We start from the raw sequence: 16,346 nt of genomic DNA on the forward strand, positions 1-16,346 counted from the left end.
TTTCTAGAATTTTGTCGGATTTTTTTGGAATGTTGTGGAATTTTTCTGGGATTTTGTGGGATTCTGAGCAGACTTGAGTATTTTTGAAAGATTTTTCTTAGATTGTCTGGACATTTGTAGAGATTTTTTGGGATGTTTCTGGAATTTGATGTGGTTTTGAGAAGAGTTGGGGAATTTTGCGGTATTTTTTAATGAATTTTGTGGATTTTTGTGGAATTTTGTGGGATATTGTGGAGACTTGAAAAATTTAGAGATTTTTCCTAGATTGTGTGCAAATTGGAGGAGATTTTGTAGAATGTTTCTGGAGCTTTGTAGGGTTTTGAAAAGATGTAGGGAATTTTGTAAGATGTTTGTGGAACTTTGTGGTATTTTTCTGGAATGTTGTTGAATTTTTGTGGAATTTTGTGGGCTGTTTCTGGAATTTCGTGGGATTTTTGTGAAATTTTAAGGGATTTTTCTGGAATTCTGTGCAATTCTTCTGGAATGTTGTGGAATTTTCTGGATTTTGGTGAGATTTTGAGGAGACTTGAAGAATTTTGAGGAGTTTTACTTAGATTGTGTCGTAATTTGTAAAGATTTTGTGGGAAGTTTCTGGAATTTGGTAGGGTTTTGAATAGATTTAGGGAGTTAGTTGGGATGTTTGTGGAATTTTGTGGTATTTTTCTGGAATTTTGTTGAATTTTTGTGGAAATTTGTGGGATGATTCTGGAATTTTGAAGGAGTTTGAGGAGACATGAAGAATTTGGAGGTATTTTTCTTAGATTGTGTGGTAATTTGTAAAGGTTTTGTGGGATGTTTCTGGAATTTGGTAGGGTTTTGAGAAGATTTCTGCAATTTTCTGGGATGTTTGTGGAATTTTGTGGGACGTTTGTGGAATTTTGTGGGATATTGAAAAGACTTGAAGGATTTTGAGGTATTTTTCTTAGATGCTGTAGTAATTTGAAAGGATTTTGTGGGATGTCTCTGGAATTTGGTGGAGTTTTGTGGAATTTTAAGGGATTTTTCTGGAATTTTGTGGGATGTTTTTTGGAAATATTGAGGGATTTGGAGGAGACTTGAAGAATTTTGAGGTATTTTTCTGAGATTGTGTGGTAATTTGTAAAGATTGTGTGGGATGTTTCTGGAATTTGTTGGGGTTTTGAGAAGATTTCTGCAATTTTCTGGGATGTTTGTGGAATTTTGTAGACTTTTGTGGAATTTTGAGGGATTTTTGTGCAATTTTGTGCAATTTTTTTTTGAATGTTGTGGAATTTTCTGGAATTTGGTGAGATTTTGAGGAGACTTGATGAATTTTGAGGAGTTCTTCCTAGATTTTGTGGTAATTTGTAAAGATTTTGTGGGATGTTTCTGGAATTTGGTAGGGTTTTGAGAAGATTTAGAGGATTTGTTGGGATGTTTGTGGAACTTTGTGGGATTTTTCTGGAATTTTGTGGGATGTTTTTTGGAAATATTGAGGGATTTGGAGGAGACTTGAAGAATTTTGAGGTATTTTTCTGAGATTGTGTGCAAATTGGAGGAGATTTTGTGGGATATTTCCGGAATTTTGAAGCACTTTGAGGAGACATGAAGAATTTGGAGGGATTTTTCTTAGATTGTGTGGAAATTTGTAAAGATTTTGTGGGATGTTTTTGGAATTTGGTGGGGTTTTGAGAAGATTTCTGCAATTTTGTGGGATGTTTGTGGCATTTTATGGGCTGTTTCTGGAATTTTGTGGGATTTTGACGAGACTTGAAGAATTTTGAAAAATTTTTCTTAAATTTTGTGGAAATTGGAGGGGATTTTTGTGGGATGTTTCTGGAATTTGGTGGGGTTTTGAGAAGATTTAGGGAATTTTGAGGGGTTTTTGATTGAGTTTTGTGGAGTTTTGTGGAATTTTGTGGGATAATGAGGAGACTTGAAGAATTTTGAGGTATTCTTCTTAGATTGTGTGGTAATTTGTAAAGATTGTGTGGGATGTTTCTGGAATTTGGTAGGGTTTTGAGAAGATTTAGAGGATTTGGTGGGATGTGTGTGGAATTTTGTGGGACGTTTGTAGAATTTTATGGGATATGGATGAAACTTGAAGAATTTTGAGGTATTTTTCCTAGATTTTGTGGCAATTTGTAAAGATTTTGTGGGATGTTTCTGGAATTTGGTGGGGTTTTGGGAAGATTTCTGTAATTTTGTGTGATGTTTCTAAGACTTTGTGGGCTGGCTTTGGAATTTTGTGGGATTTTTGTGGAATTTTGAGGGATTTTTCTGGAATTTTATTCAATTTTTTTGGAATGTTGTGGACTTTTCTGGAATATGGTAAGATTTTGAGGAGACTTGAAGAATTTTGATGTATTTTACTCAGATAGTGTGGCAATTTGTAAAGATTTTGTGGGATGTTTCTGGAATTTGGTAGGGATTTGAAAAGATTTAGGGGATTTTGAGGGTTTTTTCCTGAATGTTGTGGATTTTTGTGGAATTTTCTGGGATTTTGAGGAGACTTGAAGATTTTGGAGGTATTTTTCTTAGATTGTGTGGAAATTTGTAAAGATTTTGTAGGATGTTTCTGGAATTTGGTAGGGTTTTGAGAAGATTTAGGAAGTTTGTTGCGATGTTTGTGGAATTTTGTGGATTTTTGTGGAATTTTCTGGGATATTGAGGAGAGTTGAAGAATTTTGAGGTATTTTTCCTAGATTGTGTGGAAATATATAAAGATTTTGTGGGATGTTGATGGAATTTGGTGGGGTTTTGAGAAGATTTGGGGAATTGTGTGGGATGTTTGTGGAATTTTGAGGGATTTTTCTGGAATTTTGTGGAGTATGGATGACACTTGAAGAATTTTGAGGGATTTTTCCTAGATTGCGTGGAAATTTGTAAAGATTTTGTGGGATGTTTCTGGAATTTGGTGGGGTTTTGAGAAGATTTAGGGAATTGGGTGGGATGTTTGTGGAACTCAGTGGGAGTTTTGTGAAATTTTGTGGGATGTTTCCGGAATTTTGAAAGACTTTGAGGAGACATGAAGAATTTTGAGGGATTTTTCTTAGATTGCGTGGTAATTTGTAAAGATTTTGTGGGATGTTTCTTAATTTGTCAGGGTTTTAGTAAGATTTAGAGGATTTGCTGGGATGTTTGTGGAATTTTGTGAGATGTTTGTGGAATTTTGTGGGATATGGATGAAACTTGAAGAATTTTGAGGGATTTTTTTTTTTTAGTTTGTGTGGAAATTTCTAAAGATTTTGAGGGATTTTTCTGGAATTTGGTTGGCTGTTTCTGGAATTTCGTGGGATTTTTGTGGAACTTTGAGGGATTTTTCTGGAATTTTGTGCAATTTTTTTTGAATGTTGTGGAATTTTCTGGAATTTTCTGGGATATTGAGGAGACTTGAAGAATTTTAATGGATTTTTCCTAGATTGTGTGGCAATTTGTAAAGATTTTGTGGGATGTTTCTGGAATTTGCTGGGGTTTTGAGAAGATTTCTGCAATTTTCTGGGATGTTTGCGGAATTTTGTAGACTTTTGTGGAATTTTGAGGGATTTTTGTGCAATTTTGTGCAATTTTTTTGGAATGTGGTGGAATTTTCTGAAATTTGGTGGGATTTTGAGGAGACTTCAAGAATTTTGAGGAGTTTTTTTTAGATTGTGTGGTAATTTGTAAAGATTTTGTGGCATGTTTCTGGAATTTGGTAGGGTTTTGAGAAGATTTAGAGGATTTGTTGGGATGTTTGTGGAACTTTGTGGGATTTTTCTGGAATTTTGTGGGATTTTTTTTGGAATATTGAGGGATTTGGAGGAGACATGAAGAATTTTGAGGGATTTTTCCTAGATTGTGTGGTAATTTGTAAAGATTTTGTAGGATGTTTCTGGAATTTGGTGGGGTTTTGAGATTATTTAGGGAATTTTGAGGGATTTTTTTCTTGAATTTTGTGGATTTTTGTGGAATCTTCTGGGATATTGAGGAGACATGGAGAATTTGGTGGGATTTTTCTTAGATTGTGTGGAAATTTGTAAAGATTTTGTGGGATGTTTTTGGAATTTGGTGGGGTTTTGAGAAGATTTCTGCAATTTTGTGGGATGTTTGTGGCATTTTATGGGCTGTTTCTGGAATTTTGTGGGATTTTGACGAGACTTGAAGAATTTTGAAAAGTTTTTCTTAAATTTTGTGGAAATTGGAAGGGATTTTTGTGGGATGTTTCTGGAATTTGGTGGGGTTTTGAGAAGATGTAGGGAATTTTGAGGGATTTTTTTCTTGAATTTTGTGGATTTTTATGGAATTTTCTGGGATATTGAGGAGAGTTGAAGAATTTTGAGGGATTTTTCCTAGATTGTGTGGAAATTAAAGGAGATTTTGTGGGAAATTTCTGGAATTTGGTGGGGTTTTGAGAAGATTTAGAGTATTTGGTGGGATGATTGTGGAATTTTGTGGTATTTTTCTGGAATTTTGTGGGATATGGATGAAACTTGAAGAATTTTGAGGTATTGTTCCTAAATTGTGTGGAAATATATAAAGATTTTGTGGGATGTTGGTGGAATTTGGTGGGGTTTTGAGAAGATTTCTGATATTTTGTGGGATGCTTCTGGTATTTTGTGGACCGTTTCTGGAATTTCGTGGGATTTTTGTGGAATTTTGAGGGATTTTTCTAGAATTTTGTGCAATTTTTTTGGAATGTTGTGGAATTTTCTGGGATTTGGTGAGATTTTTAGGAGACTTGGAGAATTTTGAGTAGTTTTTCCTAGATTGTGTGGAAATTTTTCAAGATTTTGTGGGATGTTTCTGGAATTTGGTAGGGTTTTGAGATGATTTAGAGGATTTGTTGGTTTATTTGTGGAATTTTGTGGATTTTTCTGGAATTTTGTGGGATGTTATTTGGAATATTGAGGGATTTTGACAAGACTTGAAGAATTTTGAGGTATTTTTCTGAGATTGTCTGCAAATTGGAGAAGATTTTGTGGGATGTTTTTGGAATTTGGTGAGGTTTTGAGAAGATTTAGGGAAATGTGTGGGGTGTTTGTGGAATTTTGTGGATGTTTGTGGAATTTTGAGGGATTTTTCTGGAATTTTGTGCAATTTTTGTGGAAATTTGTGGCATGTTTCTGGAATTTTGAAGGACTTTGTGGAGACATGAAAAATTTTGAGGTATTTTTCTTAGATTGTGTGGTAATTTGTAAAGATTTTATGGGATGTTTCTGGAATTTGGGAGGATTTTGAGAAGATTTAGAGAGTTTGTTGCTATGTTTCTGGAATTTTGTGGGATTTTTCTGGAATTTTGTGGCATGTTTCTGGAATTTTGAGGGATTTTGATGAGACTTGAACAATTTTGAAAGATTTTTTTTTTAATTGTGTGCAAATTGGAGGAGATTTTGTGGGATGTTTCTGGAATTTGGTGGGGTTTTGAGAAGATTTAGGGAATTGTGTGGGATGTTTGTGGAATTTTGAGGGATTTTTCTGGAATTTTGTGGGATATGGATGATATAATGATGGTATTTTTCTTAGATGCTGTAGTAATTTGAAAGGATTTTGTGGGATGTTTCTGGAATTTGGTGGAGTTTTGTGGAACTTTAAGGGATTTTTCTGGAATTCTGTGGGATGTTTTTTGGAAATATTGAGGGATTTGGAGGAGACTTGAAGAATTTTGTGGTATTGTTCCTAAATTGTGTGGAAATATGTAAAGATTTTGTGAGGTTTCTGGAATTTGTTGGGGTTTTGAGAAGATTTCTGCAATTTTGTGGGATGCTTCTGGAATTTTGTGTACTGCTTCTGGAATTTCACGGGGTTTTGAAAATATTTAGGCAATTTTGTGGTATTTTTTTCTGGATTTTTGTGGGATCTTGATTTTTGTGGGATATTGAGGAGATGTTGTGAAATATTTCTGGAATTTTGAGGGCTTTGGAGGAGACAAGAAGAATTTGGTGAGGGATTTTTCTTAGATTTTGTGGAATTCTGTGAAGGTTTTGTGTGATTTCGCTGGAATTTTCTGGAATTTTCAGAAAATTGAAATAATTTTGTGGGATTTTTCTTGATTTTTGTGGGATGCTGAGGAGATTTTGTGAGATTTTTCTGGAATTTGGTAGGGTTTTGAGAAGATTTCTGCAATTTTGTGGGATTTGTCTAGAATTTTGTAGGATATTGAGAAGATTTTGTGGGAGTTTTCTGGAATTTTGAGGGATTTTTAGGAAACATGAAGAATTATGGGGTATTTTCTTATATTTTGTGGAAATTTGTGGGGATTTTGTGGGATGTTTCTGGAATTTGGTGGGCTTTTGAGAAGATTTAGGGAAATTTTGTGGGACTTTTCTGGAACTTTGTGGGATTTTGTAGAGATTTGATGAATTATGAGGTATTTTTCTTAGATTTTTTTTTAATTTTGTGAACATGTTCTGGGATGTTTCTGGAATTTGGTAGGATTTTGGGAAGATTTTGTGGGATTTTTTTAAATTTTTTGCACTTATGTGGGATTTTTTGGGAATTTTGTGGCATTTTTCTTGATTTTTGTGGGATATTCAGGAGATTTGGTGAGATGTTTCTGAAATTTGGGAGGGTTTTGGGAAGATTTAGGCCTTTTTTTAGTTTCTCTCAATTTCGTGGGATTTTTTTGCAATTTTGTGGGATTTTGCAAAAGTTTAAATATTTTTGTGGGATTTTTTTCTGGAATCTTGAGGGATTTTGAGGAGACTTGGAAAATTTGGTGGGATTTTTCTTAGATTTTGTGGAAATTTGTGGCGATTTGGTGGGATGTTTCTGGAATTTGGTGGGGTTTCCAGAACATTTAGGGAGTTGTGTCAGATTTTACCACAAATTTGTGGGATTTTTCTTTAATTTTGTAGGATATTGAGGAGATTTTGTGGGAGTTTTGTGGAATTTTTTGGCATTTTGAGGAGACATGAAGAATTTTGAGGTATTTTCTTAGATTTTGTGGTATTTTGTGGAGATGTTGTGAGATGTTTCTGGAATTTGGTGGCATTTTGTAAACATTTCTGCAATTTTGTAAGATTTTGTGGAATTTTGTGGTATTTTTCTTAGATTTTTCTAGGATATTCAAGAGATTTTGTGAGATGTTTCTGGAATTTGGTAGGGTTTGGGGAAGATTTAGGGGTATTTTTTAGTTTTTTGCAATTTTGTGGGACTTTTTTGCAATTTTGTGAGATTTTGCAAAAGTTTCAATAATTTTGTGGGATTTTTCTGGAATCTTGAAGGATTTTCTGGAGACTTGAAAAATTTTGTGGGATTTTTCTTAGATTTTTGGAAATTTGTGCGATTTGGTGGGATGTTTCTGGAATTTGGTGGGGTTTTCAGAACATTTAGGGAATTGTGTCAGATTTTTTCTGCAATTTGGTGGGTTTTTTCTTTAATTTTGTAGGATATTGATGAGATTTTGTGGGAGTTTTGTGGAATTTTGAGGGAATTTGAGGAGACGTGAAGAATTTTGAGGTATTTTGTTTGATTTTGTGGAAATTCGTGGGGATTTTGTGGGATGTTTCTTGAATTTGGTGGGTATTTGTGAAGATTTCTGCAATTTTGTGGGATTTTGTGGAATTTTGTGGGATTTTTCTTGATTTTTCTAGGATATTCAAGAGATTTTGTCAGATGTTTCTGGGATTTGGTAGGGTTTTGGGAAGATTAAGGGGTTTTTGTGTTTTGTTTTTTCAATTTTTTGCGATTTTTTTTGAGTTTTGTGGGATTTTGCAAAAGTTTAAATAATTTTGTGTGATTTTTGTGGAATTTTGTGGTATTTTGTGTAGACTTGAAGAATTTTGTGGGATTTTTCTTAGATTTTTGGAAATTTGTGCGATTTGCTGGGATGTTTCTGGAATTAGATAGGGTTTTTTCTTGATTTTTGTAGGATATTGAGGAGATTTTGTGAGATGTTTCTGGAATTTGGTAGGGTTTTGAGGAGATTACTGCAATGTTGTGGTATTTTTCTGGAATTTTGTGGGATCTTTCTTAAATTATGTGGGATTTTGTGGAAACTTGGAGAATTTTGTGGTATTTTTCTTAGATTTTGTGGAAATTTGTGGAGATTTTGTGGGATGTCGTAGAAATCTGATAGGGTTTTCTTGCCGCGGCGGCGGAAAGCCCGGAGCACCGCGACTTCTCCAGAAGCAGCCTTGAGAAAGGCTGGCCCGAAGCGCATGCGAGCAGCTTCGAGCAGTCGAGTGATTCCAGCTCAGCTCAGTAATAGTATAGTGATTCCAGCTCAGCTCAGTAATAGTATAGTGATTTCAGCTCAGCTCAGTAATAGTATAGTGATTCCAGTTCAGCTCAGTAATAGTATAGTGATTTCAGCTCAGCTCAGTAATAGTATAGTGATTTCAGCTCAGCTCAGTAATAGTATAGTGATTCCAGCTCAGCTCAGTAATAGTATAGTGATTTCAGCTCAGCTCAGTAATAGTATAGTGATTCCAGCTCAGCTCAGTAATAGTATAGTGATTTCAGCTCAGCTCAGTAATAGTATAGTGATTCCAGATCAGCTCAGTAATAGTATAGTGATTTCAGCTCAGCTCAGCTCGGCAGCGGCGGCGGCAGGCAACACAGGAAGCAGGGACGAGACAGCTGGTCCAGCGTTCCACCGAGGCACAAGCCTTTATTCAGGCAAAGCTTCGGCAAAGGGTGCCGGTAACAGCGAATCTCTCGAACAGAGGAAAACTCGGGATATTTATGGGGAAGGAGAGGGGCGGGGGGAAGCCCGAGATACCTGTATCGGGGTGGGACAGCAGGGGGGAACACCAATGAAACACAACAGTTTAACATAACTAACTCAAAGACCCCTGGGAGCGACATCGTGTCGCTATTACAGAGAAGTATCTCCTCGCCAGGGGAGAGCCAGTATCTCGGGCCCAGCGGGCTCCTCCGTACCCACACTTCCCCATTTAACATAGAGTGTTGCATTTTAAACTCTAAAAAGCTTTACAAGTTCTTTCCTTGTTTCTTGACCTTTGGACTTTCTATCAGCAGAAGGACATTGTTTTACCAATCAGGGATTCTCCTTTAGCTGGCTAGGCTATTGTTCTTTGGTCATATAGTAACTAGTACTCAGTATCTTATGACTCAAAGCAAGCTTTCATTTCTATTTCAATTCTAGGCTTCATACCTTCAGAATCTGTTGTTAAACAATCATATTCGCAAGGTTTCCCTGTTTCATCTTCCCCAACATAAACTGTCACTTTTAATATAAATTAGAAGCTAATTTGAATATTTCTAAGTGTAATTCCTCTGTTAAATCAAAAAGTCATAGGTTAAAAATTAGATTAAATACTGTATAACTGCTGTTCTTTTGCTAAACTGTGAAGTTGAAGGTATCAATTAATGGTTAAGGTATAAGTGAAGTCCTGTTAAGTTTGACCTCTGTTAAGTTCTTAGGCCATATTCCTTTTATCCTTGACCTCACTGTCCTTTTGTCACAGACACACACACATACGGACAGTTCTGGGTTCATTTCTGGTTGGATTTGGATTGCCTGGATTTTGTTTGGTTTTGTTGTTGCTTTGTTTCCTTGCTATGCCTGAAGTGTCCAGTCAGGAGCAGAGTGATTCTTGCCAAGGAACTTTGTGCTGCTGGTGCTTAATATTAAATCTGGTTTTTGCTGCTCCCTTGCTGGGGATTTTTTAAGCGCTCTCAAGCCCTCGTTGGTGACAGGGTGAAGGAGCCCTGGCCCAGGCTCTGGCCCTGGGGGATATGGGGATGCTGCCGGGGGTTCCCTGTCCCCCTGTCCCATGCCCCACAGACCTTGGGATGTCCCACAGCTATTCTGTGATGTCCCAGTCTGGACTGTGATGTCCCAGCCCCTCTGAGATAACAGAACCTACTCTCTGATGTCACAGCCTTCTCTCTGACATCACACACTCTTCTCTCTGATGTCACACAGCTGCTCTGTGATGTCACAATCTGCTGTCTGTTGTCACAGAGCTGCCCTCAGGGATTGTGGTATCTGCTCTGTGACCTCACAGCCCACTCAGTAATGTCACAGCCCACCCTGTGGTGGCTCTGTGATGTCATACAGAAACTCTGTGATGTCACAACCCACTCTGTGATGTCATGCATTCAACCTCTGATGTCATAGTCCTCTCTGTGATGTCACAGCCCACTAAGTGATATCACCCAGCCCACACTGTGATGCCACACCCTGATTTCTGATGTCACACAATCCCCTCTATGATGCCGTAGCTGCTCAGTGACCTCACACAACCCACTCTGAGCTGTCACACAGCCCCTTTCTGACATCACAGCTGCTCTGGGGCTCCAGGACACAGCCACAGAGGTGCTGCTGTGACACAGCCCCCTCTGGCACATCCCACAGCCCCTGCCAGTGCTGAGCCCCTGGGAGCTCTGTCTGGGCCTGCTGGTGTCCCTGAGCTGCCCTGGCAGGGCCCCAGCCCTGCTGGGCTGTGCTCAGGAGCTGCTCCTGGCCAGAGCTGTCTCTGCAGCGCTGCCCTTGCCAGGAGCTGCCTCTGGGCCAGGAGCCCGGCCCAGCTCAGCAGCACAGACACAGCACCAGCACTTTCATCACCCTCTCGGGCCTTTGGGGCTCTTGGCATCACACTCAGTCCCTCAGAGTGTGCTCCAAAAACTTCTCAAGAGCTCCAAGTCAGATGGAAACACTGAAATTTCTTGTAGTTGAAATGAGAGACACGAGTGAGAAAGCGTCCCAAGGTTCCAGGTAGAGCAGAAGACTGGAGGCCCTGATGGCAGCTGGGGACAAGCAAGGGAAAGGTGTCTGTGGTGCTGAGCAAAGCTGGATGTGTTTCAGGAATGCCAAGGGCCAAGGGCTGAGCCCCAGCCCCTGGCAAGGCAGATGCTGTCCCTCCCTCATTGCTCAGGGCTCTTCCCGGGGCACTGGCATGTGGGGATGTGCAATGCCAAGGGCAGCACCATGGGGTGGCCCCTGCCAGGCTGCTGAGCAGGGACAAGGAGGCAATGAGGCCCCAGGGCTGCCAGGGTCACTTGTCCCCTGCTGGCCTCAGGCCCAGGGCCAGCAGCCATGGCCAAAGGGCTGCACAAGTTGCCTCTGGCAGGGCCTTTCAGCTGCACAGCCCAGAGCCCTCAGCCTCTACCTGCTGCTTATGTGATGGGGCCTCCAAACCCCATCCTGGGAGATTTTTTAGTCTTCTCCGTGGTCTGTAAAAATGGAAACACTGGTCAAAGTTATTTTCTACCAAGTCTTGCATTGACAGGGATCAATATCATTAAGCAGAACAAGAATGGATTTAGATTTGTTAGAAGGAGGAAATATTTTACAATCAGAGTGGCACAAAACTGCAACTGCTTTTCCAGAGAAATGGATGCCCCATCCCAGGACTGCTCCCAGAGCAGGATCTCTGTGCAACCTGACACAGTGAAAGCCCCTCCCCTCCCCAAGGATGGAATTCCTGTTGTGTGGGTTCTCTGATGTGCTGGGTGCCCTCACAGTGCTCCTGGCCAGAATGTCTGCTGAGGGCCAGCCAGGCTGCTGCAGTGGCACTGACCTCACAGCCATCACCACTGCAGCCATGTCCCCTGGGCCTGACTCTCCCCTTTCCTCTGCCCCTGCCTTGTCTCTGCTGCCATGAAGAGTTGTTTCATTATTATCCTGTCCCCAGGGTGCTGGGGCCAATTGCTTCCCAGTCAGGCTCCTGGAGCAGCAGTGGCTTTTCAGAGCCCAGCCAGAAATGAGCCCTGAAGCAGCAGCTCTGCAGTGCTGGCCACCAGGCCGGGGTGCCAAGGGAGCCTTCTGGCCATGGCCTGGAAGCAGCTGCTGCTGCCAAGGTGCCTTTGGTGCCTCAGGCTGTCCCTGGCACAGCTCCCAGCACGGCACTCTGCACTTGTGCCCGAGCCCTTCCCTGGGTTGGGGCTGGCCTGGGGCTTTTCCTGCAGCAGGATCTGCCCTGGCCATGGCACAGGAAAGGCAGTTCCTGCTGGAGCAGGAGGCTGTGCCTGGAATGGTCTCAAACAACTCCAGCAAGGCCCTGTTTACTTCAAAATTGCTTCCTAGAGCACTATAGTCTAATAATTGTTATAGCTCCTTTACTGTTGAGTAAATAACTCTTTCTTTATTTACTCTGTGGTGTAAATAAATCTGTCTAATCATCTTCAGAATCAGTCACAGTTGTATTAGTATAAATATATCTGGTATTCCGCTGTTAATCTTGTGAGACAAATTGCATTACGGTTCAGTTCCAGCTGTCCAATCTTTACACATAAACCTTTGACAAAGTCTGGGGCTGGGATTGAATCCAGCTGCTTTCAGTCTTCTCTCTTAGAAGGAATTTAAAAGTCTAGGTGACCTGGAAGGGTTTGAGGATCCATGGTGGCTGTTGGGTGTCATTTCTCCACCTCATGACTCAGCAGGTGTTTCTCCAATAAAGAAATAAAGCTTTAGCCTGAAGCTCCCACTCTGCCCATGACAGGAAGCCCTGGGAGTGTCTGTGACATCCCGGCTCTTTGGCAGCCTGGGGACACCTGGGATGTCACCGTGGAGCCCCCGGGAGTGCCTGTGACAGAGCGGTGCCTTTGCAGCCCAAGGTCCCCTGGGATGTCACCAGGGAATTGTTGGGACTGCGTCTGACCACACGGCTCTTGAACCTCAGAAACCCCTGGGAGGTCTCCATGGAGCCCCTGTCTGTGCCTGTCTCAGGCCTGGAGCCAGAGCCCATTGCCATGGCAACCATTTGCAGTCCCATCCCCAGGCTCCTGGGATCACAGAGCCACAGAATTGGCTGAGTTGGGAGGGACCCATGGGGATCCTCCAGTCCAACTGCTGGCCCTGCACAGGACACCCCAACAATCCCAGCCTGGGCCTGGCAGCGCTGGCCAAACGCTGCTGGAGCTCAGCCAGCCCTGGAGCTGGGAGCCTTCCCTGGGGAGCCTGTTCAGTGCCCCAGCAACCTCGCGGGAAAAACCTTTTCCTCACATCCAGCCTAAACCTGCCCGCCTCAGCTCCAGCCGCTCCCTCCACTCCTGTCCCTGGGCACCAGAGGGAAGAGGTTCCCACAGCCCCCAGCCAGGGACCCGCTCCCAAGGCTGCTGCCATGGCAACCAGGCCTGGCACCAGCTGGGATGCTCGGTTTCCACGGGCTGGGCTTCAGGAACGGCATTCCCCAATTTCCTGTTCCTGCTAAAACTGCATCGCTGCTCGCTTCCCTCCCACCTGCCATGGAAAGCAGAAAAGGCAAAGATCCCAGGCTGGGATAAAGAACAATTTATTGAGAACAGCAAGAGGATAAGGAAAAACCAGACACAGAAATAATCTTTGTAACAGAATAGATAAGAAAAACTATTACAGGGAAAAATAAACCACCACAGACTGGCTTTTCCTGGCCACGTATCTCCTCCTGCCTGGAAAGGAAACCCTTCTCCTCTGGTGAGAGAGAGGGAGTCCTTTTCCTGCCCCTGGCAATGACCTGATATGGGATTGAATATAATGACAGGGACATGGTCAGACTCTCACATTCTTTGATCTCACATCATGTCATTGCCATGGGCAGGGAAAGGTACAGGTGTCTTCCCAGCATGGATCACAGGGAACATGGATCACCAGGTCTCTTCCTAACCTTGGTCCTCCAAGGCAGGATGAAGATGGAGCAGTGCACAAAGCTCTTCCTGAACTTGGGGAACTTGTAGGGCTTCCCTTACCGGTGCCTCCGTTGGTGTTGGGTCAAGCTAGATTTCCAGGAGAAGCTCTTCCCACACTGGCGACACTCGTAGGGCCTCTCCCCAGTGTGGATGCGCCGGTGGATGATGAGGGTGAAGTTGTGCTTGAAGCCCTTCCTGCAGTCAGGGCAGCGGAAGGGCCTCTCATCCGTGTGAATCCGCTGGTGCAGGAGGAGATTGGAGCTACTGCGAAACCTCTTCCCACACTCAGGACACTCGTAGGGCCTCTCTCCAGTGTGGATGCGCTGGTGGATGGTCAGTTGGGACCTCTGACTGAAGCCCTTCCCACATTCCTCACACTCATAGGGACATTCCCCGGTATGGGTCCTCTGGTGGATGATCAGGCTAAAGCTCTGGCTGAAGCTCTTCCCACATTCCCCACACTTGTAGGGCCTCTCCCCAGTGTGGATGCGCTGGTGACTGATGAGGTGGGAGTTTTGCTTGAAGCCCTCCCCACAGTCGGGGCAGCGGAAGGGCCTCTCATCCGTGTGAATGCACTGGTGCCGCAGGAGACTGGAGCTGGTCTGAAACCTCTTCCCACACTCGGGACACTCGTAGGGCCTCTCCCCAGTGTGGATGCGCTGGTGACGGATGAGTTCGGAGCTCCATCTGAAGCCCTTCCCACATTGCCCACACTCGTAGGGCCAGTCCCCAGTGTGGATCATCTGGTGGCAGATCAGGCTGTTGCTCTGGCTGAAGCTCTTCCCACACTCCAAGCACTTGTAGGGCTTCTCCCCATCCTGAAGCTGCTCATGGACCACCAGCTCAGAGCCCTGGCTGGATCTCTGGCCGCCTTCCCGGCACAGGGTGGGTCTTTCCTCCTCAGAGCACCCTGGGATGGGTTTGGAGCCCCTCCTCCTGAGGGATCTCTGCAGCTTTTCCTCCCCGTTGGATTCCTGCACTGTGGAGCTGCTCAAAACAGCCTCTTCCACGAGGTTCTGCTGCAGGGATTTGTCCTCCCTGGTCTCCATCCTCAGCTCCTTGTCTGGGGGAGGAAGGACAAGGAGAGGATGGGATTTGCCTCCGTGCCAGAGGGAAGGGGAAGGAGATCCCCCCAGTGCATCCCCGGCAGGACGGCGTTGGCAGTGGGGTTGTCCTGCAGCCGGGGGCCAGGCTGGGCTGCGAGATGGAGCAGGAGAGAGGGGGAAAGGGGCACTGACTTCCTCCTCACCTGCCTGGGTGTCCTGGGGCATCTTCCTCTTCCTTGCAGCCTCCTTCTCCATCTGGCCAAGGTTTGGGAATGAGAAATCCTTGTTTGCGGAAATATACAATGCATGAGCACATTGGGTTAGGGTGTTCCTCCTGACCAAGTTCATCTCTAGAAGTTACCGGGCATCTGGGGCCCATAAAAACTTCCCAAACACCAAAATTCAGCCCTGAAAATGCCTCCCGGGAGTTCCCCATCTCTGTTCTCTCCCTTTTGCAGTTCAGGGATTCCCCCCTGTCCCAGCTGCTGGGGGTCATGCTTGCACTGGGGTCCCCCTGTCGGCTTGCTCCCTGCCCACCCCAGCTTGCTGGGAGTGCCAGAAATCCAAAAAGTTCCCCCTGTTTCCATCTCCTCATTTAGGGATGATGGGGCTTTTTGGATTCCTATGGTCCCTTGTCCCATGATTCTCTGCTTTGGGGTGCAGAAGGTCCAAGGAGTCTCCCCTGCCCCTCTCCAGGCTGTTGAGGGTCCCGTGAATTGTGGCGCTCCCCCTCTCTGGGCTCCCCACTTTGGGGTCTGGGGGGACACAGGGCTCTGCTCCTCCAGGCTGCCTCTGACAGCAGCCACCACCAGGACCCCCCAATGTCCCCCCCAAGGGGCATTTTCTGCTCAGCTTTGGAGTTCTTCATTCTCCAAACATTCCCCCAGAAAAACCCAACCCAGGTACCCCCCAGGATATCTGGGTCATGCTCCCCCTCCCTGGTCATTGCTGGGATGGTGGGTGATGATCCCACGGGTGGGATCCCATAGGTGAGGGGCTGTGAATTCAGGAGTGCTCGACCTGGTGTTTCCTCCTCCTTTCCATGATCCTCCTTTGTCCCTCCTCTTCTTCTTCCTCTGGCTCCTCCTCTTCCTCCTCCCTAACACCAGCTTCTTCTCCTACTTCCATTCCTTCTCACTCTCCTTCTTCATCCCTCCTCTTCCATCCCTCCTCCTCCTCCCCCAGGAGCAGTGACACCCTCGGTGCCCCGTTCCCGAACCCCTCACAGCCCACGGCAGGAGCGGGGATGGAGCCGGGACAGGTCGGGATGGGCAGCGCGGAGCTCTCCCCTGCTCCCACCCGCTGGGGACGGGGGGAACCCGGCCCGGGGAAAAGGAGAGGGAAACTGGGAAAATTGGGGGCTGCAGATCCAACCTGGGGCTGGCTGGGGACCCTGGCTGGGGACTGCCAGCCCTTGGGGCTCCTCTGGGGAGATGCGGGAGGGGGAAACACAGAGAGGGCTGGGGGATCCCAGGAGTGGCAGCACTGGCAGGGACTGGTTTGTACTGGGATCATCCTGGCAGTGGCTGAGATTGCACTGGCTGTGTACTGACATCATACTGGGATCATACTGGGATCATACTGGCAGTGAGCAGGAGCCTCCAGGGGGCAATTGAGACCAGGTTGTGAGGAACTGGGAATATGCCCTGCGCTCCCCAGAACCCCGGTATCGCCCCCCATAGGTCCCATAAGTCTCCCCCAAACCCTTCAGGATCCCCGAGTGCCCCCTCATTGCCCGTTCGGGACCCCCCAAAGCGTCCCTGGATCCCTGAATTCTCCCGACCCCAC

General features: G+C 44.5%; 2 protein-coding genes across 2 annotated transcripts in view; one reads left to right on the forward strand and one right to left on the reverse strand.

The window, feature by feature from the left end:
* LOC131586330 (uncharacterized) overlaps positions 1–16,346 on the forward strand; it is a gene marked incomplete at its 3' end in the record, with an annotated part of 381,810 nt that overhangs the window by 171,109 nt on the left and 194,355 nt on the right. The window lies entirely within an intron of this gene.
* Positions 13,474–15,709, reverse strand: LOC131586223 (zinc finger protein 239-like). The gene is made up of 3 exons (XM_058853120.1): positions 15,681–15,709; positions 14,152–14,385; positions 13,474–14,067 (listed from the first exon to the last, which is right to left on the reverse strand). The coding sequence occupies exons 1-3, from the start codon at positions 15,707–15,709 to the stop codon at positions 13,569–13,571; spliced, it is 762 nt and encodes a 253-aa protein (XP_058709103.1). The 3' UTR covers positions 13,474–13,568.

This window comes from Poecile atricapillus, chromosome 19 (assembly GCF_030490865.1).
Source record: "Poecile atricapillus isolate bPoeAtr1 chromosome 19, bPoeAtr1.hap1, whole genome shotgun sequence".
Classification (NCBI taxonomy): Eukaryota; Metazoa; Chordata; class Aves; order Passeriformes; family Paridae; genus Poecile; species Poecile atricapillus.

Coding starts and splice junctions, on each gene's coding strand:
- LOC131586223 (XM_058853120.1), bottom strand. CDS start 15,709: ATGAAGAAGGAGAGTGAGAAGGAATGGAA. Junction 14,386..15,680: donor GAGAGTGAGAAGGAATGGAA/GTAGGAGAAGAA, acceptor CCTGTGCCGGGA/AGGCGGCCAGAGATCCAGCC. Junction 14,068..14,151: donor CGCATCCACACTGGGGAGAG/GCCCTACGAGTG, acceptor CACGGATGAGAG/GCCCTTCCGCTGCCCCGACT.